Raw genomic sequence first — 23,647 nt, forward strand, 5'->3', positions numbered from 1 at the left:
AAAGTGACTCTTGACAGACTAGTTCCTGCAAAAGGCACAGATGATTTGAAAGTCCCTGGCCAGAGGTGCAAGGAATGGGGTGGTGCTCTTGTCCAGTCTTACTGTACCTGGGTCTGAGCTTTCCACCCAGGCAGGGTTCCTTTGGGGGCAGGTGGAGGTGAACAGGAATCTCTTTGCTAAGCCAGTTTTAAAGATATATATCCTGCCAAATTGTTTGGACCCATCAAATGTCGCTATGGGCTGGAATGGCAGAAGGAAGAGCAGTGGGAGCTGAGCCCTGCTGGTCAGGCCCGGTGCACCCTAGGAGGGCTACTATCTTCAGAGCAAACCCTGAACCAGGGCCTGGTAGGACTCAGATGGGCATGGATGCTGCCCAGGTGATGGAGACAGGTTGGAGAGGGCTGGGGTAGAGGTGTGGCCAATGGGTGGTATTTGTGGCCTCTGTATTGCATTGTGCTGAGTGGGGAATCCTGCATGGAGAGCTCCCCACCCAACGGAGCCCATTGCCATATGCAAAGTTGCTTTTTTTTTTTTTTTTAGACAAAGAGAGTTAGAGAGAGGGACAGACAGGGACAGCCAGACAGGAATGGAGAGAGATGAGAAGCATCAATCATCAGTTTTCCATTGCGATACCTTAGTTGTTCATTGATTGCTTTCTCATATGTGCCTTGACCGTGGGCCTTCAGCAGACTGAGTAACCCCTTGCTCGAGCCAGCGACTTTGGGTCCAAGCTGGTGAGCTTTTTTGCTCAAACCAGATGAGCCTGCGCTCAAACTGGCGACCTCGGGGTCTCGAACTTGGGTCCTCCACATCCCAGTCCGACGCTCTACCCACTGCGCTACCGCCTGGTCAGGCTGCAAAGTTGCTTTAAAAAAATCCTTGGATTTTTCCAATTCTTCTGTTTGACTCCCAATTTATAGTGGGCAGATGGGCTGGCTCAAGAAGCCATGTTTCGTAGGAAGTATGTTAATTACTTCTCGACATTGGCTGCTGAGTTCCCACACCTGTCTTGAAAATGCTTCATTCATAGTTGCAGGGGGTGTCTGTTTCCATCAGATGCCCAGTCTGTCTGGCTGCCTGCTGCTTTGTGGTCAGCTTCTGCTTGCCAGCCCGTGTCCTGACTGGGAACCTTGGAGTGCCCCTGGCCCAAGGAGGCAGGCACTGCTTCTGATACAGAACACCTAAGATTGTTTTCTTTTATAGGATTGGAGTGACATGCTTTCCTGTGCGTGGGGCAAGAGTGGTGATTTCAGTGCAAGGGAGAAAGGCAGTGCCCAAGAACGTACCATATACAGTATCCCTTGCCTGTGTCCAGCTTTTCCGAGGGTCCCAGACAACTTTCTGTGTTGGGCAGGGGTGGAGGGAAGACGGGCAGGGGCAAAGGATAATGCCATCTTTGGACATTAACTCCTACTGGGGAATAACCAGGGTGTGGCCACACAAAGCCAATTAGCACAAAGCTACCTGGGAAGGCTACCCATCTGTCAGACCCTCCCAGGATCAAGAGTTCTCAGTGTTAAGTGGAAAGAAAGCCAGTGTCCTCATTCCTATTCTCTCCTTAATGCAGCCTTGCAAAAATCCCTTAAGAATTAGACTGTGTCATCCTAACCTTGCAAATAAGGATGCCCGCTGGTATCGCAGACAGGAAATGGAAGCTGGCTCCTTGGTATGAGGAATGGCAGTGACCCTGAGCTGGCTGTTTATGGATTTGCTCTGGCCAACATTCAAGAGCCAATGCACTCAGCAGCACAGGGCAGGGGTGTGGGGGGACAGTTTGGTGGCCCCCAGTGAACCCGAACCCTCTTTGTTTTCCCTCTTTCTGTGCCATCGCTCACCTGGACAGACACCACTTGTAATTATTATTTTTTATTAAAATACTGTTATACCCAGTGGAATGCAGCAGCAATCCTGGTACAGGGTGGCATAACAAAACAGCCATGTTTACATTTTAAATATTTACGATAACTTAAACATACAGACACACATCATGGTCTTTGGCAGAAAATGTTCACAGCACAAAAAATACTTTAAAAGAAATACCAAATATTAATCATCCAAAATATATTAAGTTGTGTTTTTTTTTTCCTTTCACAATACTTTTTTTTTACCTTTTTTTTTTTGCTTTTTTGCTTTGTAAACAATGCACATGAACCAAATGTAGTTTTCAGCTTTAAGAGGGGTATCGGGATTTAAAAAAATATGCAATTGTCCAGCAAATGCAAATGTTCAAAAAAAGGAACCATGGGAATAAAATAACACATACAGAACTTAAAAAACAGGAAAAGAAAAAACAACAAGATTCAAGGAGAGCTAAAAACAGTCAAGACAAACTGTTAGAACCCACCCATTGCTCCTGCAGCTGAGCTGGGGACTCTCTAAAAAGACCAGAAGTCAAAATCAGTGCTGCTGGCAGGCTGCCACGTGGGTGCCTTGCTAGAATTCCAAGCACTGGCTCTGCTTTTCAGGGTGCTGGGCACAGGTAGCTTGAGGAGCCAGCCTCACGGGGGGGCCATTTTGTGTGGGGGCTCTCTTCAAAGGACTATTTGCATCGCGTCTTGTATGTAGCTCCTTGACCAGTTTTCGCCAGCAGAGCTGCCGCTTGCAATCCCTCCAGGTGGGAACAAACACTCTGATGAGAACAAGGCAACTTTTCCACTTTCCTTCGAAGAGAACTGGTACAGGGAAGCCCACCATGGCAGATGTCTGTGGCATGGCTCATTTCATCTGGCTCAGGGCTCATCACCAAACTGACAGAACGATCCAGGGATAGGAGCTGTGGAGCCATTTCAAGAGGCTAGTGATGAGGGGAGGGGGCCCCATTGGGCATTTAGAACAGGGTTCAAGATGGGAGGAAGACAGTCAATATCCCGTGGGTCAACCAGTATCAAAATTCCCAGGCCAAGCACTTGAGAACGGGAGATAACTGGGAAGCTGGTCGGGACTTCCAGGAGCCTCGGCAGCCGGGATGATAGCACAGAACTGAGGGGACAGGTCCGAAGCAGCACACTTCAATCCTCCATTCCACAAGACAGGGAATTATATACAAACTGCCCAGCAGATCCTAGTCCACTGAAAGAGCTCCTACCCACTCCAAGGAGGGGGCAAAGCTGTGGCCCCCCAGGACTAACACCTTCAATAGTCCCTCAACAATGCAAGTCCTAGTGATCCCAAGGAGGCAGTGAGTAGCTGAGGAGCAGATGAGGTCGGCTGGGACCACACTTAGCCAGAGGGGAACACCGTGACCAACTTGATTACTGAACCAGCCTCCCTAGTGTCCGTGGGCAGCCATTCATGGAAATCAGCCCCCTAAACCAACTAACCCCTCCCTGACTGAGCATCAACTGGGGGTGCAGAGGGGGCTCAGCTCTTTCCTAAGCCTTCAGTCGCTACCCCAGCAGCAAGGCTTAGGCAGCAGGTCAAGGCTAAATCCTCATTCCGTGTGGACCCGTGTGGGAGGAACGCAGGGCCGAAGAGCAGGGTCTTCCGGAGCACAGGATCTCTCCAGCATCCCTCTCCCTGCGGCATCCTTCCTAAGCTCCTGGGGCCAGACGGCCAACGGGAATGAGGTGCCCGGCTGGGGGGAGCGGGGAAGCAGCAGCTGGAGGGGCTGCTGGAATGGCCGAGTGTGGCGGAGAGCAGAGGACGCTTCTGAGTCCCCACAGCATCAACTCCTTCAGATCAGGATCTCCACCATGTCTGACAAGTCCTGGACCCTTGATGGAGCGACAGAGTCTGCAGAGACAAGAGCACAGGTACACATGTCACCAAGTGTTTCCAGACTGCTGTTTTTAAAAATCCTGGCACATTTTGAAGACGGGCTTTTTCTTTACCAACTTTCCCCACCTCAGCTGCCCAGGTGCCCAGATTGGCCAAGCACAAGGCTTTGCTCCCTCCCAGCTCTCTACCAAGACTACCAAGCCCAGAGCCGAAGACACACTTGTTTATAACTCTGAACTCCTTGGAGGGCTCAGAGGGAGGGTGGTGAGCCCTGAGGGAGGCAGGCTGCAGCATTCTTTTCATGCCTGTGGTTTTCCGAGATGTGAGGCACAAGCAAATATGCAAAGACTAATGTGAAAGGGAGCAAAAAACTTAAACGGCATCTTCTCAACTTTCTCCTTCCCAGCTTCCTCTTCTAACTTGAGAGTGCCATCAGGGTGACTTGCTGAGCTCCACTCTCTTAGATATTTAGATTGGCAGTTGAACATGTAAGGAAGACCGGAACGAGGAGATAAAGTGTCTCTCCCATGGAGTTGCTTTCTTTCTGAACTCTGGATCTATCCGTAATCAGGGTTCTCTGTTCCTTTATTCATGCATCCAACCAGCCCTCATGTTCACACTGACCTGCTCGCTTGTCACTGTGCAGGGCCCCCCCGGAGTGAGGGCAATGAACAGAGGGGGTCTGGTACTGCAGTTCTCACCCTAAGTGCCCTCAGCCTTGCTAGGCAACGCAGCTGGGGAAGTGGGGACCTACCCAGTGAGGCTGTCCTCTGGCCACCGTTGCACCCCAGAAGGCTATCGGGCTCCAGGCCCAGGCAGGCAGTGGTGCTGTCCGGGAGGCCGTCGGTCTGGGTGCTGCCATCTCTGCTCCCGTGTTTGGCATGGGCAGGAAGGGGGGCTGAGGCTACTGGCTCCTCCGCAGGGACCCTGTCTGCTGGAAAGGCAGGAGGAGAACAGTTATTGCTTCATCCACAATATGTACCCCCATGAAGAACACCCCAAGTTAACTACACACATTGGGGGCACAAGATGGTGTGTGTCGCTTTTGACTGGCAGGAACTTTAACACTAAATGCTCCTGTTTCCAAATGGGACTAACTATATATCTGGGCTAGATTAGTTTCTAAACATTCTGACTGGTAGATCCTTTCTTTGTAGGTTAAATCTTAAAATCAGCAGTTATTCTAGAATTTCTATGGCATTCGCTGACAAGGAGGAGTGGAGGGAGCTTGTCTTGAATGTGCATTTGCACAGGAAGCACTATTTTTACTTAGATGGTGAGTGGCTGGCACTGAAGGTGATGAAATTTATGGAGATGGGGGCTACAGCACCCTCTTCACACTGGCAAAGACAGCCATGGGTACAGGACCATTGGAGTCACTATATAAGCTGGCTCCCCAGGTAAGAGGTCAGGAAGCCCAGGCTCCTCTGAGCCTCAGTTCTGGAAGGAAAGGACGGAGAGCAATCTACCCTTCTACCTATGTCACCCCACCAGTCCCTGCTCACCTGCAGCCGACCAGACAGGGGCATCCACTTGTCGCTCACTAGAGGAGAGCCCTTGCCAGCCCTGGGTCCCTGCTGCTGCAGCCGCAAAGAGCGATGGCACGGACTTGGCGGGCCGCAGAGAGCCCTGGGTGGCCTTGCTAGGGTCTTTCCTGGAGCGCTGCTGGAGGACCTTGATCACTGCATCCTTCTCCAGGATTTGAGCATGGAGCACCTTTAACCTGAGGGGAGAGGTCATGCACCCATCATTAGACCCACAGACCCAGCAGCCTCCGCCCTTCCCACCTGGTAAAAGTTGGAGGAAAGCTCTCCCTATAGCCATGCCGGACTCAACTGCCTTTGCAGCAGGACCAGGAGGGGCCTACAGAAATGTCATCAGTGCGGCAATGCCGAACCTGCTTTCCATCTCCTGGTGCCTGTGGCCGCCGGTGAGCAGGCCTTCATTGAAGCTGCTGCTGGGTGAAGGCTGCGGGGAGTGTCGGATGAGCGTGGTGTCGCGCTGGGCGGCAGCGGTGGCGGCTGCGTCCATGGCAAACTGCCTCATGGCACGTTCCTCCAAATACTTCTGTTCCCACTTGGTCATGTCGGCCTCCAGTGCCAGGATCTGCTCCTCTTTCTCCCTCAGTTGCTCTGATAGCCTCAGGGCACTGAGTTCAGGGGTCCCACCATTGCCATTACTGCTGTGGGTGCCAGCCTGTCTCTGCAAAGCAAGGAGCACTGTGGTCAAGGGTGGAGGTAGGGGTGTGGTGGTCACTGGTGCTCATCCCACAGGAGGACTCTCGCTGACCCCTGTGCTTATTTCACGATACATAGCACATTCTCCCCCACTATACTCCCTCCCAGAGACAAAGGTGGCGGCACCAGGTCCCCACATCCCTGCCCTGAAACCTACGGCCAAGAGTGTAAAAAAGCTCAGGTCTGCTTCTGCACAGGTGACCACATAAATTATCCTCCCAACTGGGTAAGGGATGGTCTTAATGACACTGGGATAACAGGTGTACACTAGGACAGGACCGGGCATACCAGGAGGTTTGGTTACCCTACCTCTGTGGAAAACAAGGGGGATTTAACAGCAGGCGCACTAGACACGTGCCCTGGGCCCCGACTTCTGAAGGGCCCGCAAACCTCCAACTTTACACTTTTTTCTAATGACACCAAGTTTGGTTTCATATGTGCAATTTTAACATTAATAGTACATCATATTTTTAATTTATTTTAAAATATGGTTAACATGTATTTTATTTTCCCTGTCTCTCTCTCTCTTTTTTTTTAAGGGCCCAGTATTTTCTTCTGCACCCGGGGCCTCAACTGATCTTAATCCACCTCTGGTGGGAAGGGCAAGGTTGGGAGTGGACACAGAACTCTATCTGGTATGTAACTACCAGAGTTATTTACACAGTCCAAAGTGAGAATAAAGATTTAGGATCTGGGTGACCATCTCTCTTGATCTTGGGGAGACACATAAGAACTGGCTAATCTTCTACATCAAAGATCCTGAGCTACATTCTCTAGAGCCCAAGGATGCCAACTTCTGCTCTCCTGAAGATAGAAGCCCCAGCCTTGAGTCCTCAAGCCTGGCACATGGTTGACTGGCAGAGCCTCTGCTGAGACTGGTGGTTGGGAGGAGCCTAGTAGCAAGGGTGGAAAACAAAGATCACCCTTGCTTTCCAAGGGGGGCCTTGGCCTGGTCCAGGCGTCCCCAAACTACGGCCCACGGGCCGTATGCAGCCCCTTGAGGCCATTTATCCGGCCCCCCACCACACTTCCAGAAGGGCCACCTCTTTCATTGGTGGTCAGTGAGAGGAGCACTGTATGTGGTGGCCCTCCAACGGTCTGAGGGACAGTGAACTGGCCCTCTGTGTAAAAAGTTTGGGGACCCCTGGCCTGGTCTGTGCTGGGGCTCCTGGGCCACTGGAACAGGTCTTCAGGGGCTGCCCTTACTTTGCCACCTCCACAGGGCTCCCAGCTCACCTGCTGGGCACGCAGGGCCTTGAGTTCCTGCTCCAGGCGCGTGCGTAGACGTAGCTCCAGCTGCTCCCGCTTCTCACATGCAGCCTGCAACTGCCCGAGTGCCTGCTGCAGCCGCTCTACCTTCTCCACGTAGGCCTGCTTCTTGCGCAGCTCCTCCTCGGCTCGGGCCGCCCGGCCCTGGGCGTTGCTCAGAGCCTGCTCCAGCAGCTCGGCACGCCGCCGCTGGTCCTCGATGGCACCGCGCAGCAGTGCTATCTCCCGCTCCAGCTTCTCCTGCTCCTGCTGCTGCTCATAGCCTGCAGGGAGAGGGAGAGGGAGAGGGATTCGGTCAGTGATGGGGACCACCCTCGCTGGCCCTGCTGAGCGCTCCTGAGTGACTGACACACGCTGACTGCTGGGTAAGCACGACTGCAACTTATCTACTCAACAACCCTAGGAGCCGAGTACCATCATTAACCCCATTTATGGGTGAGGAAACTGGGGCTCAGGTTAAGTTACATGTAAATGGCAACCCAGGACCAAGGCCCTTGCAGTGATGACTGGGTTATCCTGCCTCTCCGCTGGGACATGGGTATGCCAAGGAACAGCCCCAAACACTGTCCACTTGTACCGGTGTCACCATTTCTAAAATACATATACAATTTCCCCTGAGCCTCATGATGATTCCAGAGACTGGCCAGACAAGAACTGTGATGCCCGTTTACAGAGAAGAAAACAGAGGCTCAGGTGGACTGTGACATGGACATCGCTCAAGTGGGAGAGTGAAGGAACAAAGACAACAACCACCATTTGCTACACTACAAGCCGGGCGCCTACACATCCTGTTCTGTTGAAGCCTCCAGCAACAACCCCTTGGGGGAGGATTTGTGACCCCTGACTTATAGGGAAGGGAACAGGAAGTGAATGGTACTGTTAGGATGGGAACCCAAGTCAGCCTGGCTCCAAAGGACCTGGCTACGGCACAAGGGCCCTGCACCCAGAGGCCCCCCAAAGGGGGCTCCAGGGCTCAATCTATGGCCCCAGCACCTCCCCTGCGAGCCCCAATACCTTCCATGGTCTTGCAAGACCACTGAGGTACGGGCAACCAGGTTCATATAGAAACGCCAACTTTGAAGCACCGTGAAAATGACTACAGTCCAAAGATGTGTGGCTGAGGTTCCAACCATCCTACTTTTAAATCATCCTGTTAACTGCCGAGGGGAGCTCTGTTCGGAGACCCTCTCCATATAGCTGGGCAAAGCCAGACCTGAGTCAGACCACTGAGTCCTTCAGCTGATGCTCTCGGCTTAAATCCACCTCCCATATGCCCTACCTTGAGAGTCCCAGGCTGCCCTCTCCCCAGGTGTGTGCCAGCAGCCTGCCTTGCCGGAGGGCAGAGGCGGGGACAGGCTCTGGGGCCTGCCTGATGCACTCAGAGGCACTGTCCCTAGAGTAGCACTGTCACAGCACAGGAGAATTTTCTGCTGTAGTAGAACTGCTCTATGCTGTGCCAATCAGTCAGTGTCATCGCCACTTGACCTGTGTGGCTACTGAGCCCTTGAAATGTAGCTAGTTTGAGAAACTAAATTTTTCATTTTATTTAATTTTAATTAATTTTAATCTTTGGGCCTATTGTATAGGACAGTACAGGTTCTGGAACAGATGACTGGGGGCTTAGGATCTGGGCAGGCAGAAGGGAGGATTCATTTTCTCGGGGCCCTAGCTAGGGTAGGAGAGAAAGGATGCAGGTGACCCAGGTCAGCAGTACGCACTCTGGATTTTTGAAGGCTGGTCCCCAAACTGGCCTCATTCCTTGGCATGGAGGGAAAAGATGGGGAAGCTCAGTGTTATGGAAAATTGAGCCATTCATTCAATGAGTGGGGTGGAGGGGCAGGCAAGGACAGCAGACAGAATTTGGACCTAGTGACAATGACCCCGTCCCATATGGGCTCACAGATTACATAGTTTTCAGGAGGCCTGCATCTCATCACAGCCTTATTATAACTGCTCTGTCTTATTATAACTGTCCTGAGCTCCAGGTGAAGAAACTGCCAAGGGGGAGGGGGGCAGTGCTAGGAGGACGGGCTTCAGGGCTCAAGGCCAGACCCCAGGGCGGGGAGGGCAGGACAGGGCCAGAGCAGCCAGATCTGGGGGTCTGTAGGGCCCACCCAGCAGGACAAGCAGCGGGAACTGGTGATAGGAATTCACTTCCTTATTGGTGGTGGTGGTGGTGGGGGGGAACTGAGATCAACCAGAGCCATTTTCCCTGAGAATTCTGTGTTTTCCCTCAGCTATTAAGGGGCAAGGATGAGCTGTTTAACTTTCCTGGGCCCTTGGGGTGGGGTGGAGTGAGGAGGTCTTAGCCTTCTGCATCTGGTAGCTTCCTGCCGCTTAGCACAACCTCTAGGACTCTCTGGCAGGGGCTGGGAGTCCTCAGGCCATCCCAGCCATCAGGATAAAACCATAGGCCTGGGAGGGGAACTCCTGGGATGAGGGGAACCTCAAGCGGGAGAGGGCAGGGAGGCAGGGTGAGTTGTGGAGGGAGCAGGGGGATGGGATGCGCCTTTCGCCCCCCCCCCTCCAGGCTCCCTTTGTGTTCATTCCTCCCCCCTAAGCAGCGGCAGGGAAGGGCGGGGCGAAGGGCGCAAGGCCAAGCACGAGGGAGCGGCGGGCGGGAGGGCCCGGAACGGAACAGCCCAGAGGCTCTGGAATGCCAGGCATCCAGGTCACCCGCGGCTGCGAGATTACTGGCTCCAGCGAGGAGCCAAGAACAGCCCGGCGTTCGCTCCCCAGGGAGCGGAAACGCCTCCAGGCCGGCTCCCCCACGCCCGTCCTCTGCCGGCTCCCAGAACCTCGCCTGTGACTTCCTTTGTTTGGCAGATCCAGGGCCCAGAAGCAGGCTCCAGAAGCTGGCCCTTCCCTACAGGACACCCCCATTCTGCCTCCTCCCGGCGACAGGCCCTCTCCAGGCTGCCAAGGGCTGCTCCCACCCCTTTCTCCCTCAGCACTGTCACCTCCCTCCCAGAGGCACTAGTCATTGCCACCTCACTCCACCCAGCCAATACAGCCTAGCCTACCTCCTGCCCATCCCCACCCCCTTCAGTGCTGTGTGCCCCTATTCTCTGGCCTGGGCAGCACTGTCCAGGGCTCTGAGCCTTCCTGGAGGAAGGAGGTGCTGCCAGCCAGCATGCCCTCCTCAAGCTGCTCCGCCATTGCTGGTCACCCATCATCAGCCCTGCCACTCACAGTAGGCTTCCTGATGGGTTCCTTACTTCTTCTTCAAGGTCATCCTCACCCAGACACCAGCCGCCCCCATTCCTCTTCTCTGTACCCACTCCAGACACCACTAGAGCACAAAGTAGGATCATACAGTAGGAGCTCAATAAATAATTGCCTCTCTTTGTCTTTTCTGATTGCTATAGCTTTCTGCTACTGAGCTCAGTGCTTCCTCTGTCTGCACCCCCAACCACGCACCTCCCTTCGAACCTAACCTTCCAGCTGCTTCACCTGTGGCCCGCTCTCCACCCCTGCCATTCCCACAGAGCCTCTCTTTCTGGCCACTGGGGACCCCCTAGTCACCAGGGCCAGGGTCGCCCTGTTCTCTTGAATCTGTGGTTCATTTGACTATTCTTTCCTCAAGCTCAGCCTCCTTCTCTTCACCTCTACCCGCCCCCTCCCCCATGCCCATAGTACCTTCCTGGGCCTGTTCTCACCCTCTGCTTATCACCTGCCAGGTGCTTAGCACAGTTCTGCTGTTGAGAAAATGAACTGACTGCATGGAACAGCCAATAATAAACTTAGCCTCCCTAACTCCTTTTTCAGAGGGCACCTATTGGTTCAGCTTGAGGAACCCATTTTTGCTGTCTCCAGATGTCTATGCTCCCCAGCTTCTCACCTGCCCATTGGACACCCCCAACCTTTCTGCTGCCTGGAACTCCCTGGGAAACTCAGACTCTTCCTCTCTCATCACACTGTCTCCAGGGCGATCCTGCCTCCTCCACACCTCTTCTTCCGAAGGACACTGCACTGATGGTCACACAGCTCAGCAAGTCACTCCTTCCCAGCTGTCCCTCTTATATCCACTGATCTCCCCGATACATAGAGAACCAGATTTTATTCTCCTTCGGAAGTCACCCTCTCCCCAAGTCCAGTACAGTGCTCGGCACACAGTAGGCATTCAGTAAACCTGTGCTCAAGGCACTGTTTTGACAAGGGAAAGATTCGATCCTTCCTGTCCAGAGGGGCTGCCACGATCCCACCACCCATATATCTGGCGAGGCTTCTGAGTTGGTCCCCTACTCACTCTGAGCAAGCAGCTTGGCCACCATGTCCTGACTACTGGCCTGGGCCTCCTGTGTCTTGCTTGCCAGGCGGCGGTTTGCAGATTCCAATCTCTCTGTTTGAAATAAAGGCAAGATGTTTTAAGGAAAGGAGTTTTAAGATTTGAGTATCATATGAAGCTGCCTGCCAAGGTGTCCCCTGGGGTCCTATCTATGGGGTGGCATCCTCCATGCTAGGGGTGGACTCAGCGAAACCTCTGGATCAGCTCAGGGCCTAATAAGGAGGGAGTACCTGAGGCCACGAGCCGACAGCTCCATGAGGGCCTCCAAGGTCCAGGACACAGGACAAGCATCTCCCTCCTTCAGAGTCTCCACCTGCCCCTCCCCCCTTTGAGTCACCTTACGCTTCTTTTTGCAGAGGACAGAGATTTTGAATTTTCCTCTAGAACTGAGGAATCAAGCCCTCTGAAGACCCTGCTGCCCCTCCACCCGGGTGACACGCCTCACCTCTAAGATCCCGGTTGAAGTCCTGCAGCCTCCTCATTTCACTGTCCATCTTGTTCCGCATGGTCTTCTCCAGGGCCTCCCGCTTGGAGGAGGCTCTCGTCAGGCTCTCGTGGGCTTCAGAGAGCCGCTGGATCTCACTTTCCAGCTGCAAAAGGCAGACAGCAGAGCTGAAGGAAGGGGAGAGCTCCCAGGTGGTGTGTGGCATCAAAGCCCCCTGCACAGGCCCCGGCTCAGCGGCTCTCCATCAGAGAAGGTGAGAGAGGAGAGGACAATAAGCGAGAGCAAAATATCCAGATGGTGGGGGGGTCAGAAGCTTGCAGCCTCAGGGGGTGGACCAGGCTGCTGGTACCAGCAAGCCAGGGTCCTGTCAGCTGCCCCAAGGTCCAGATGCTTAGTGAACCCAGGGCCAGGTACTCTGGAAATGGGTGCCTCAACACAGATTTCTGTGCTGTGTCCAGAAAGAAGCATTTTACTTTTGTCTGGCTTCTGCTGAGAAATCTAAGGCCCGTGGGCCAGGAACGGGCACACAAAGACTCTGACCATGTTCCGAGGTTTGACATATTAGACACCACAGGACAGCTATGGGAGGCTTGAGGCCACCTGTTAAAGCCGAACACAGTGGTAGACCTTCACTAAAGAACGGGGCACAGCCTGACCTGTGTGGTGGCGCAGTGGATAAAGCGTTGACCTGGAAATGTTGAGGTTGCCGGTTCGAAACCCTGGGCTTGCCTGGTCAAGGCACATATGGGAGTTGATGCTTCCTGCTCCTCCCCACCTTCTCTCTCTCTCTCTCTCTCTCCTCTCTCTCTTCTTCTCTGTCTGTCTCTCTCTCTCTCTCTCTCCCTTTCTCTCTCTTCTCTAAAATGAATAAAAAAAAAAAAAAATTTAAGAACGAGGCACTGGACCCCAGCCTACGCTGGAGTATTTGTTCCTGGAGCCATCGCCAGTCACTGCAGAGGGCCAGCCTGGCCCAGCCGCCCCTCCCACTTGGCCACAGGCAGGTTCTGCACGTGCTCCTAGCTGGCCTGTGATTCCAATAAGTCATTCGTTTTTTTCCAAGAGGAGGGGCTTTCTCTTTGGCTAGGACTGGCCTAGAACAGACTTGCTGTTGTGTGGGGGACACAAAGAGCTCTCTGTGGGAGGTGTCCGCAGGAGGGGAAGGGCTTGAGTTGCAGGGAGCTGGTGAATGAGCTCTTTCTAATCACCACTGGCCAGCAACTGCTCATGCTCCAGACCTGCTCTGCCCGCCTCACGGCTGCTCCCCAGCTGTTCGGAGTTAGCCAGGGAGGGTGCACGAGGGATTAGGTAGTGGGGGGGGGGGCAGAGGGATGGGCATAAAGGCTAGCCAGACAAGCTTTCAGACTCCCCAGTCGGCCTTCGGGTCCCTCCATTCCCCTGCTCCTCCCAGGTCCCAGCAGGGCCTACCTTCTCCATTCGGCCGGCCTTCTCCGCTGAGCTCTCCAGCTCTCTTTGCAGTCTCTCGTTTTCCCTCTGTAGCCTGGCATTCTCCCTCAGCACGGTCTCCATCTGGGCCAGCTGGGCGCTGCCCGAGGAAGCCTGGGTGCCTGCGGGCCCCTCCATCCCAGGTGGACTGAGGGCGCCGAGCGGGCCGTGGCCGAGAGCAGCGGGATGTGGGGGTGGAAGGTGCTCCTGGGGTTGCTGCAGGTACTGGTACTGCTGCTGCTGGAGGAACACGGGAGGCACCTGGGCCTGCAGGATCCTGGGGAACAGGAGAGACGGTGCTCAGAGGCTGCACAGACCCTCTCGGCTCCCACCCCAGAGCAGCCCTCCAGCGCGAACTGGAAAGACAACTTAACTCAGCCTCCGCACAGTGGGACAGGCCTTTTTCCACACATGGTGTCTGCTGAAGACCCTCAAGGTCCCGGGGAGCAGCGTTAGAGGGGATTAAGATCAGAACACTTGTTTCATGCCCAGCTTCGTGGCCAAGGCACGAGGGATCAGCCTGAGTAGCCCTGAACTTCCTATTCATTAAGTGTTTAGAAAAGACATCTTCAAAAATGTGTACTGGATCCTTCTAATCAAAAGCAGGTTCTTTTTGGGTCTGGAGGCCACATCAATCATAACTGAGCACACAGCCTTCCAGGCCCCTGGGTCACCTGGTGGCCGAGCCCCAGCCGCCACCTGTGTCTGTTATGACCCTCTAGTTTCAGGCATTACATTAGCATCTGCCAGTGCAGCACACTCACGTTTCCCCCTATCTTGGGTCCCTTGCAGGAACATGTTTAGAAGACTGTGGCTAAGGTTAGAGTAGTGAGACACGTCAGGATAAGTCTGAGCTCCAAAGTCTGAGCAAGTAGGTATTTAAGTCCCCAAGTGCCGGTATGTGGGGGAGCATCTCCAGCTTCAAGGGGTGTCGCCAGGGCCACACACAGCCTGGCAGAGTCTGGGCCTAGAGCAGGCACCACCAAAATGGAGGCCCATCCTCTACCTCTCTTAATGTTTAAAGAGTAAACGGGACCCACAGTGCATTTTCTTAGGTGTTAGGCAGCCTCTGGGCTACCACAATAGCTTGAGTTAGAGACAATGTTAAACCTCCCCGTCCCAGACCGGGGAGGGAGCAAAGAGCAAAAGGCATGGGGTGGGGGAGGGGGAGGGACACAGAACCTTTCTGGGGCCAGTGACTCCAAATGCAAAAAAAAAAAAAAATAGACTGTTAGTTTTTCTTTCTTTCTCTTTTTAAACCAGGAATTAATTGTCCAATTCCCAGAAAGCCCACAAAAATTTCATTCTACTTCTGGGTCCACCACCTCAGTACTCATGGCCATCTTCCCCTTCAGCCTTGCCCCCATTCTTCTTAGGACCCTAGGCTAAAAGACCCTTCCCCGCTTCCCAAGAAACAGTCCTCATCTGATCAGTCTGACGGAGAGACTGGGCAGATGTATTTCTCTTCCTGCCTAAGGTAGAGCTTCCAGTCAGAGCTGAGCAGAGGGTCCCCACAGGAATGTGCGGATTCTCCTTGCACTGCTAAATGTGGCCTTCTCGGGGTTGCTGCATGAGCATGCTCCTCTGTGCTGGGCCTGGCAGACACAACTGGCATTCTTTGGGGATGACTTAGCTCCCAGAAAGAATAGAGTCTCCTTTCCCTTCACACTTACTCTCCTTTCCCCTCCCTCTCTTTTTTTGTTCTCCTGCAAACAGTCTACTTCCTTTCCATGATATTATCTTTTCCTGACAGGGTTCAATAAGGCTGGTCCTCAAGAAACCACGACTCAGCTTCCGAAACTCTCCGCAGCCCAGCCCTGAGAAGGGAGATAAGGTAGGGGGCCTGGGAGGTAGAGGTTAGAGAGAACCCACAAGGCTCTGGTTCCTCCGATACCAACTCCCTTGCATCACTCATTTCTCGAGAGCAAGGAAAGGTCAAACGGAGGGAAAGTGGGTGACTAAACAAAGACTCAGCAAGCAGAAGAGAAGCTGACTTTGACCTTGAGCCACCAGAGAAGGGAGTCTGTAAATCCTCAGGCCCCTCTAGTGGGGTTTCCTGGACCCCCTGTGGGGGATGGTGTGTGAAATGAGATGTGTGTTAGCTTCATTTCTAGGAACCTGTATTTCTGTAAACTCTCTGGGCTCCCTGTCTCCATTCTCGCCCCTTAGAATCCATTCTCTACAGGCAGCCGGGTAAAAAAGGAGCCAAATCACATCCTCCAAAGCCTTCCCTTCACTTAGAATGAAAACTCCAAGTCCCCCAGCAGCCTCTTCCAAGCTTCCAGAGAAAGGAGCTCACATGGACCCAGAATCCTCTCTTCCTACAGGCTCTAGACACATGGAGCACATGGATAAGCATGGAAGGAAATGAACAGTAGACACAGGGCAGCTTCTTCCCTGGTGTAGAATTGGGAGAGGTCTTTAAGGAGGCCATCTGGTCCTTCCTACCTCCAGTTAGGAAGGCCTCCCAATACTCACTGAAAGCAGGGTCCATTTGTTGTTAACAAACCTCCAGAGGAGGTCCACTTCTTCCCACTTAACTTAAAAAGAATTTGGCAGTGATTCCCAACCTTTACATACTCTTTGTAACCCTCCGGGAAGGTTAGTTACTTGACTGCTACAGCTAATCAGACAACGGTGTCCATCTCAGATAAAGCACGGGATGCCACAAAGATCTCATGTGACCTTGGCTAAGTCCCTCTGTCCTCTGGACATTAACTCCTCACTCTTGAGAGGCAAGGGGTTTCACCAGCCTTCCTCTGGGGCTTGCCAATAGTGACACAAGGGAACTGTGTCCACACACACAGAAAGTCAAGAGCCTGAGAGACCAAGGTAGGCAGTTACCTGACTTCAGCATGCTGGAGGTGTGGGCTGCCACGCGCGCGGTACCGCGGGTCAGCGACAGCAGTGGTGGTCTCATGAGCTAGCATAACATGTGGATACTGAGGTGGAGGTCCACGGGGCTCTGGGCCGTCAGCCGGGGGGCCCCTAGGTGGGGGGCCCTGCTGGTTGCGGGCCAGCTGTGGGAAGCTATGAGAGGAGCTCATGTGGCTTGGGACTCGGGCACCGTTCCTTTCCAGGGACAGCTGCAGGAGCCGTTCACTCAGGGAGCGCACGTGCCCATGCCTCAGCTCTCGCAGGGCCTCATCCTGCCTCCGATTGCCTCCAGGGGCCCCTCGGGGATCCTGGTCACCAACATGTGGCCGGGGCCCTGCCTGCTGGGCCGCATAGTACTGCAAATGGGCTTTTGCCTCCTCATAGGTGGGCAGCTCCTCGCCCTTGCTGGGTTGTGGGCATAGCCGGTAGAGGGTGTTCTCTGCCAGGTGAGTCTCACCGCCCTGGTGCTCCTGGCCCTGGGGCTCCTGCCTTGTGGCCTGCTGCAGCACCTGGCTGTCCTCGGGTGCCAAGATCTCCAGGGAGGCTTGGGGGCTCCCTGCGCCTCCAGCTCCAGCCCCGCCCCGCAGGGCCTGCTGCTGGATGGCCAGCAGCGTGCGGGTCTCAGTCAGGTTGCCATAGCGCAGCTGTTCCTGGATGAGGCGGTGCAAGACTGTCCCAGAGGAGTCTTCCAGCGTCCTCATGCTTCCTTGGCTTGCACACACCTGCCTGGACAATGGCCTGAGGCACGTGGTCCCAGGGCACCTGGAGAGAGAAAAAGAAGAGCAATGAGTGGGAGCAAATGGGAAAGGGGGGAACTTTCCATTAGGGCCAGGTTCAAAGTATAATGGTAAAGAACAAGGCTTTGAGTGTTGCACAAGCCTGAGTTCACCTGCCAGTGCTGCCCCTACTGATTAAGGCAAGTTATCTAACTTTTGAGCCTCAGATTTCTAGCAGAAAAACGGAGAGAATAATGTTTATGCATGAAGTTGAAAATTAAAAGCAGCAAATGGCTGTTAAGCTCCTGGTGCACCATAACTCTTTGGTAAAGGATTGCTGTTATAATTATGTTCATGGAGACTTACTATGCCTTAGAGAAAGACACCAGAACCTAAAAGGTAATCAACCAGGAATCACAGCCTCCTGCAGTCAGCCATCCCTCAAAGAGCTTGATGAGAAAGAATAAAGACTCCAGGACAGGCCTGGTTCAAATCTAACCACTGTGCTGTCCAGTGCAGGGGTGACAGGGCCCGAAGTTATTGGCAGGAAAAAAAGAATGAGCCCAGTCCAGTAGAAGACCCAGAAAAAAGCCCCTAGCATCCTCCAAAATGAAGCATGCCTGAGCGCCAGCCTTGGCACAGCTAATTCACCACCCTTTACCCTGCGGAGCCCTCCCGCCATAGCACTGATCTTGGCAGTCACACTGCAAGGGAAATAAATGGGAAGGAGTAAATGCCTCTGGATTGGTAAAGGATGAAAGAAGAGAGGCTACAATAGACAATGGTTTTATGAGATGAGGCAAAAAGGTGCCACCCATCAAGGTGACCACCAGTCACACAGCTTTAGTGCGGTCAAGATCTACATGGGCCTTGGAGAAAAAGAAAGGATGAACAATGTCTTTGAGTTTACGATTTCCGCCCACCACACACACATGCGCGCATGTGCACGCGCACACACACACACATACACTAGGAAAATTCCCTTATGGTTGGTCTTTTAGCCACATAGCAGATGGGCATTCAGTATTTTGACGTGAGTAACACCCACCACTTGAGCCCGGTGGAGCAGTAAAAAGAGCAAGGGGAAGCTCTTGGTTGCAGGGACCTGGAGCTGGAGGCTGGGGGCTATGAGTGCAGGGAGATTCTCTCTTGAAGAGGGTGTTCCCCTCTGAGCTTGAGCTCCCAGTGGCTCATGTCTGGAATGCTGCCTGCCTCACCAAGCTTCCTTTCCACAGCCTTGTCCAAAACACACCTCCAAACTGGAATTCAGGGAAAGCCAAACAAAACCCACACCTCCACAGGTCCCGTGTGTGTGTGTGGGGGGGGGGGTGTTGGAGGGGAAAGGGAGAAATGCGGCCCCTCCTTTGCCACAAAACTAGACCCAGTGGCTGCTGCAGTTTGGCCTTGGCAGGTTGACAGAGCAGCTATTCCCAATCCACTCCTTACTCCCAGGAGCAGGAGATAAGTCTGGAAGCCAGCTCTCTCTCTCTCTCTCTCTCTCTCTCACACACACACACACACACACACACACACACACACACACACGGAGGGGAGATGCAAGACTCCAGAGCTACCAAAGGGAACACAAACAGGAATCAGTTCGCCTTAGAGCAGTAATTTTCACCTGGTGTGCAGTGGCAGGCACACCCGTGAGCAGCAAAAATTTAAAACATGCAATACAGGAGCACTGACCTCTTTCTCTCAGACAGTCAAAAAATGACAACAGCCAACACAATAGTTGTCTGATGTGAATAAATAAAAAATTTATACCTATTTTTTGTCAGATCGGCAAAAAATATACTTTATGGTGTGCCACAGAATTTTAGTCATTAGTTTATGTGTGCCATGGATGAAAAGGGTTGAAAATCGCTGCCCTAGAACGTCACCCACAAAGCATTTCCTAAATCCATCACTGGCCGCCTGACTCTCCAGAGGAGTCCGACAGTAGAGCTTTCCCGACGGATTCCAGATCTCCTTCCCCCAACACTGTGCCTGGGCGCAGGGAACACCTCCTCCGGGGCCTCTCGCCCCAGCTTTGTCGTCGTCAGGACTCTCAGATTTACATCTTTTCAGCTGAGCCCTTACTAAAATCTGCGCAACTCCACCCCCCCACCCCCACCCCCACCCCCCAGTGCACCTGGGCTAGACTCTGGATTCTCTCAACACCACCCCACCCCCCATCCCTCCTTTCTAAGAAAGTACGCCTCTCCGGCCTTTGCCTGGCTTCGCGCTCGTCTAAAAGACCAGAGAGAGGGTCTCTCCAACCGCACTGCAGCCAGGGATCCCGCCCTACCCGCACTCCCGGACGACCACGAGCACTTGGAGGCTGTCTGTGCGCCTAGAGCGAGCGGGCGACGGTAGCCGATGGCCCAGAGAGGTCTTTAAAGTGTCGCGGGTCCGCCTCTTTCCCTCCCTCGCCAGCCCTCTTTGTTTTCCGAATGCTCCAGCGCTGACGTCACCGGGCTGGACGGCAAGTTGCATTCTTTCTAAGTGAGAGCCAATTCGTGGCTCCAAAGAGGATTTTCCAAGGAGGACAAAGAGGAATTCTCGGGCTAGTTGGGGACAAAAGCACCTGTAACCCCCACCTAATCAGATAAGCCGCTAGGGATCTGAGACTTAAATTCGAAATGGCGCCTCATGCCCTATTCCGCGCCCCTCTCCCTGACCCGCGCCCAAAACGCGAACCCTACTCTCCCCAGAGGCCGCCCCCTTCTCCAGCCCCTTCGCACCCGCGCACCTTCGATAACTCCCCAACCCCAGGCGCACGGCACGGCGTCCTCGGGGCGGAGTGGCCCTTGCCCACCTTTGTCGCTGCCTGGAAAGGGCGCCCTGCCACCTAAGGACGCTGGGTCCGCCGGGCTCCTGCTCCCGGAAAAGGCCGGGCAGCGCCGGAGCTCGGGATTCGGCTGGGGTGCGTCTCTGCTGGCCCAGCGCGCTGCTTAAAGCGCCGATCGGCCTTCTTTACTGCTGAGGCCGGCGGGTGCTCAGCGCAGTCAGACCCGACCACCCAGCCCGGCTCCGCTCTGCTCAGCTTGGCTACGGAGGTGTGCACTCGGCGGTGGCGCCGACGCTCTGGCCGCTGGGGCTCCAGCGCGCAGCCCCAGGGTCGGCCCGCGCCGGAGGCGGCTGCTATGCCAGGAATGTGAGAGTTTCAGGTTCCCCCTCGGGATCAAAGCGAACCACAAATAACCTCTCGGCGCGCCGCCCTCCTCCACCCTCCGCCTCCTCTTGGCCTCCGCCGTCCTCCTGGGAGGCGGCGCTGCTGGCCAGGCGCGGGGATGGCCCCCGAGCTCCGTTCTGGGGCTGCCCTTCTGGACTCGCCGCGCCCCTCGCCGTCCCGCTCCCAGCCCCCCGCCACACACACCCTGGTCCCTCCCCGCTACGCTTTGCCTACGGAGCTGCTAGGTACGAGTCAATCCAACTCAGTCCAATATTGTCCCCCACCTTCTCTCATCTCTTAATCCCATGAGCAGACGACACGAGGGGTGTACATAGTGTGTCCCTGAGGGATTCTAGGTGTTGTTGCGGGAGAAGACTGCTGTGTACGTGTACTGGGAGAGAGAAGGCTGCAAAGTTGCCTATCTGTGCCTGGTTTGGACCGTGCTCCCGCGAAGAGATGACTGCTTCCTGCACTGAGCCTCTTCCTAACCCCCACTGCTTTCACCGCCAGCGGCGACCTTTGAATTGCACTTTTATTGTTTACAAACACCTTTGCTAGCTCTTTTAGGACCTGTCTCCATAGGAAGTGTGAATCTGGGTTGGAAAATGTTCTGGTTAATTTGACCCACCTAACCAACTGAATCACCCGCCGCCAGGCGCTCTGTCCCCCTCTAACCGAAGAAAGTAGTAATCGGCAGCCCTTAGGCAGAGCGCACGGAGTGCCACCACCCGCTTTTCTCCTAGTCATCCCAGTCATCCTTACAGGGAGTTCTGTTACCGTCCCTCTGTTATAAATGAGGACACCAAGTCTCAGAGAAGTTAATTAGCTTGCCCGTGCCACGCAAGGAGTCAGTGGTGAAGCCAAGTAACCACTGGGCTGCTCAGTCTCAAAACCCTTACAATGGCCATGAGAATCTAGGCTCCCTAGGGGGCAGGGCAGGCTCTGGGAGCCTACCTACCTCTCTTCATCTGCCCTCTCTCTGGTCTAGTCTCTACTTCATTTCCTCCTACACCCTTGCCAGCCAGAACCCTTCCCCCCAACTTCTGTTGCACCTGCTGTTTCTCCTCTGGATGGAATTATCTCATCTGCCTTTAGGATCCTTCCTCCCTCCCCCACCTTCCAACTAGCCCGGTCCGTTTGTGCTGATGGAAACCCCTTCTTTAGAAAGCCAGATTCCCACCTGCCTTCCCTTCCCGCCACGGCTGTGTGTGCTATTCCTGAGCCCTACACTGGGAATGGGCCACACTGGGCCTCCCAACACGTCGTAGGGAGTGTGTGGAGGGTGGAAGGGGGATGTCAGGCTGTTGTCCGCCAAAGAAGTCAGAGCTAACTTCCACATCTGTTTGGGTCATCTCCCCCTCCCCTTATGATGAAGTTTGCAATTCCCAGATCTCCTGAAGGGGGACGAGGGATAAAAACTTTATCAGTTCAAAGAGCTATTTACTATCAAGGGACATTGTTAATTTTTAATAAAGTGCTCTCAAAAAATTTGTGTGTGTGTGATTTACTTGGAAGTCAAATATTGCATTTGGCTTATCACTCAAACAGTTCAGCTCCAAGACAAATGCAAGAATAAGTCATCTGTGCCAAGCTAAGGGATATTTGCCTATCTAAGGACCACCTCACAAAGAGAAACTACGGCCAATATGCCGCTGTCTCAACTAGATACACTAGGTAGAAATTTGAGAAATGAAAAGGAAGAAAGAAGAGGTCCCCAGGTGGCCTTACCTGTGGACAGCATTCTTCTTGGAAACACTCAGTGGAGGTGTGAGAGTGGGTGTGGGCATGTGCACTCTGGGATTGCAAAATCAAGGGAAAGGTCACATGGTACCGTTTCTGTCTTTGGAGCATTTGGGGGACACCTGACAAAGTGCTTGGCAAACATTCTTGAGATAGTTGTAGAAAGGGGCGGGCCCAAGGGAGCTCAGGTCAGGCAGGTACATCCTGGAGTGAGAAAGTATGCTGCAGACACAAGCCAGCCCTCATTACTACTCACCTTCACGTCCTAGAGCAACGGAGGGGGGAGAGCAGCCCCAGAACCTGAATGGGAAATGGACACAGTTTTCTTTTCTCCTCCTCTCTGCAAAGATGGAGGTGAGGGCCGTCCAGGCAGGGCAGGGCTGAAGGCCTTAGTGGAGCTGCCTGAGCTGGATGCCACACCTGGCTCTGCAGGGTGGTTGGGTGAGAGGGTCACCACAGCTCAGAGGTGCCAGAGGCAGGTGTGCACAGGTGGGCACTGGGCTGGCCAACCTGCTAACACGTACATCATCTTGCTTACGGCAGGGGAAGAGAGGATGGCCAAGTGAACCAGTACTTTCTTCCAGTTTTTTCCCTTTCCACCCAGCTTGTCCCCTTCTCTCTCATCCCCCTCCCCCTGCAGGTAATGACTCTTCCCAGATGAGAGTGTGGCTAGCTGGGTTTGGAATCCTGCCCAGGAAAGATGCAGAGGTGACCCAGTTTTCAGAGTAAACCAGGCATGGTGCTTTTGCTCTGGCAAGTGCAGCTCCCACGGGTGTGGTTGCATTATAGGTGTGTACAGGGCTTAGCAAAGGACCAGGCACCCACACCCTTGTCCCTCCTTAGGCTGGGCTGTGTCCTACTGTACCCAACAGGAATATGAAGGCAAGTGCTAAGCTAAACCCTAGCAACCCTCCCACCCCCCATGGAGCTGGGAAAGGAATGATCTCTGATTTCCCAATGGTTAATTGGTGGAGGAGGAGCTCCAGGGCCCAGATGGCAATATCAAAGAGGATTCTGTTTTCCAGCCTCTCCTGGACACTTCTTTTGATAGATTATGGGGAACAGGAAGCCCATCAGAATCTAAAACAGCAAGTTCTCAGCAAGAGCCTGGACATTGGGAGAAAGTTCTACTCCTTCAGTTTCAAGAGCCAAGCTGGGGGCCTTCTTCTCTTTCTCCTTCTGTAAGCCCCTGAGGTCCATTATTCACCCTTTTTATACCTACCCTGCCCCAAGTTTTTCTCCCAAATCCTCTTTCCACCACCATCATTCTCCCTTTCACTCCAGGCATCAGGCCCAAAATCTCTGTCATGCGTAGTTTGCCTCACAGGGTCTGTGTATTTGGAGGGTTAATTCCTCAAGAGTTGAAGCATTTTTAAAATTAGGCCCCATAATGGTTGAGATAAGAGGGTGCTGTTCTAAAAATCAAGATGTCCTGACGTCCCCAACTGCACATACCCCTGTAGTCCCTGGCCTTCCTCTGTGCCCTTGACTTCAGATGTCCTTACAGGTCCGGGGTTGGGATGATTCCTGCAAGTGGTGAGATCCTACACTGCAGAGGGGTCTCTGAACACTGCTCTCATCTCTCTTCCCTGCTCTGGGGTCCATAGCTGCCAAGAACCTCCACAGTCCCCAGTCCTACATGTGTCTAGGAAGTGATGTCTGATGGATATGGGAGAATAAACCAATAAGCTACCGGGTATTCCCTTCAGTTTATTCCTCTTTGGGCAGCCATCAGGCTGAGGATGGGGAACTAAG

General features: G+C 53.8%; 1 protein-coding gene across 3 annotated transcripts; it reads right to left on the bottom strand.

Annotated features, from left to right (window-relative positions):
* Window positions 1-1,850: 1,850 nt before the first annotated feature.
* On the bottom strand, window positions 1,851-20,141 carry AMOTL2 (angiomotin like 2). Of its 3 annotated transcripts, none has more exons than XM_066244515.1 (10): window positions 19,796-20,141; window positions 16,244-17,038; window positions 13,382-13,676; window positions 11,957-12,101; window positions 11,473-11,565; window positions 7,191-7,486; window positions 5,615-5,919; window positions 5,223-5,440; window positions 4,472-4,651; window positions 1,851-3,732 (listed from the first exon to the last, which is right to left on the bottom strand). In XM_066244515.1, the coding sequence occupies exons 2-10, from the start codon at window positions 16,975-16,977 to the stop codon at window positions 3,674-3,676; spliced, it is 2,325 nt and encodes a 774-aa protein (XP_066100612.1). In that variant the 5' UTR covers window positions 16,978-17,038; window positions 19,796-20,141; the 3' UTR covers window positions 1,851-3,673. The 3 variants fall into 3 exon arrangements, with proteins under 3 accessions (XP_066100612.1, XP_066100610.1, XP_066100609.1); XM_066244513.1 differs by lacking the exon at window positions 19,796-20,141 and adding an exon at window positions 19,286-19,417 and having other exon boundaries at window positions 4,472-4,648; XM_066244512.1 differs by lacking the exon at window positions 19,796-20,141 and adding an exon at window positions 19,286-19,417.
* Between the last annotated feature and the right edge of the window lie 3,506 nt (window positions 20,142-23,647).

Source organism: Saccopteryx bilineata, chromosome 10 (genome assembly GCF_036850765.1).
Source record: "Saccopteryx bilineata isolate mSacBil1 chromosome 10, mSacBil1_pri_phased_curated, whole genome shotgun sequence".
Classification (NCBI taxonomy): domain Eukaryota; kingdom Metazoa; phylum Chordata; class Mammalia; order Chiroptera; family Emballonuridae; genus Saccopteryx; species Saccopteryx bilineata.

What these genes read in the sequence shown, in the direction of transcription:
- AMOTL2 (XM_066244515.1), bottom strand. Translation starts at nt 16,977, where the DNA reads ATGAGGACGCTGGAAGACTCCTCTGGGACAGTCTTGCACCGCCTCATC. An exon ending in AGGCCGGCCGAATGGAGAAG is followed by an intron (nt 12,102 to 13,381) that starts GTAGGCCCTGCT and finishes TGCCTTTTGCAG; the next exon opens with CTGGAAAGTGAGATCCAGCG. An exon ending in CTTCAACCGGGATCTTAGAG is followed by an intron (nt 11,566 to 11,956) that starts GTGAGGCGTGTC and finishes TATTTCAAACAG; the next exon opens with AGAGATTGGAATCTGCAAAC.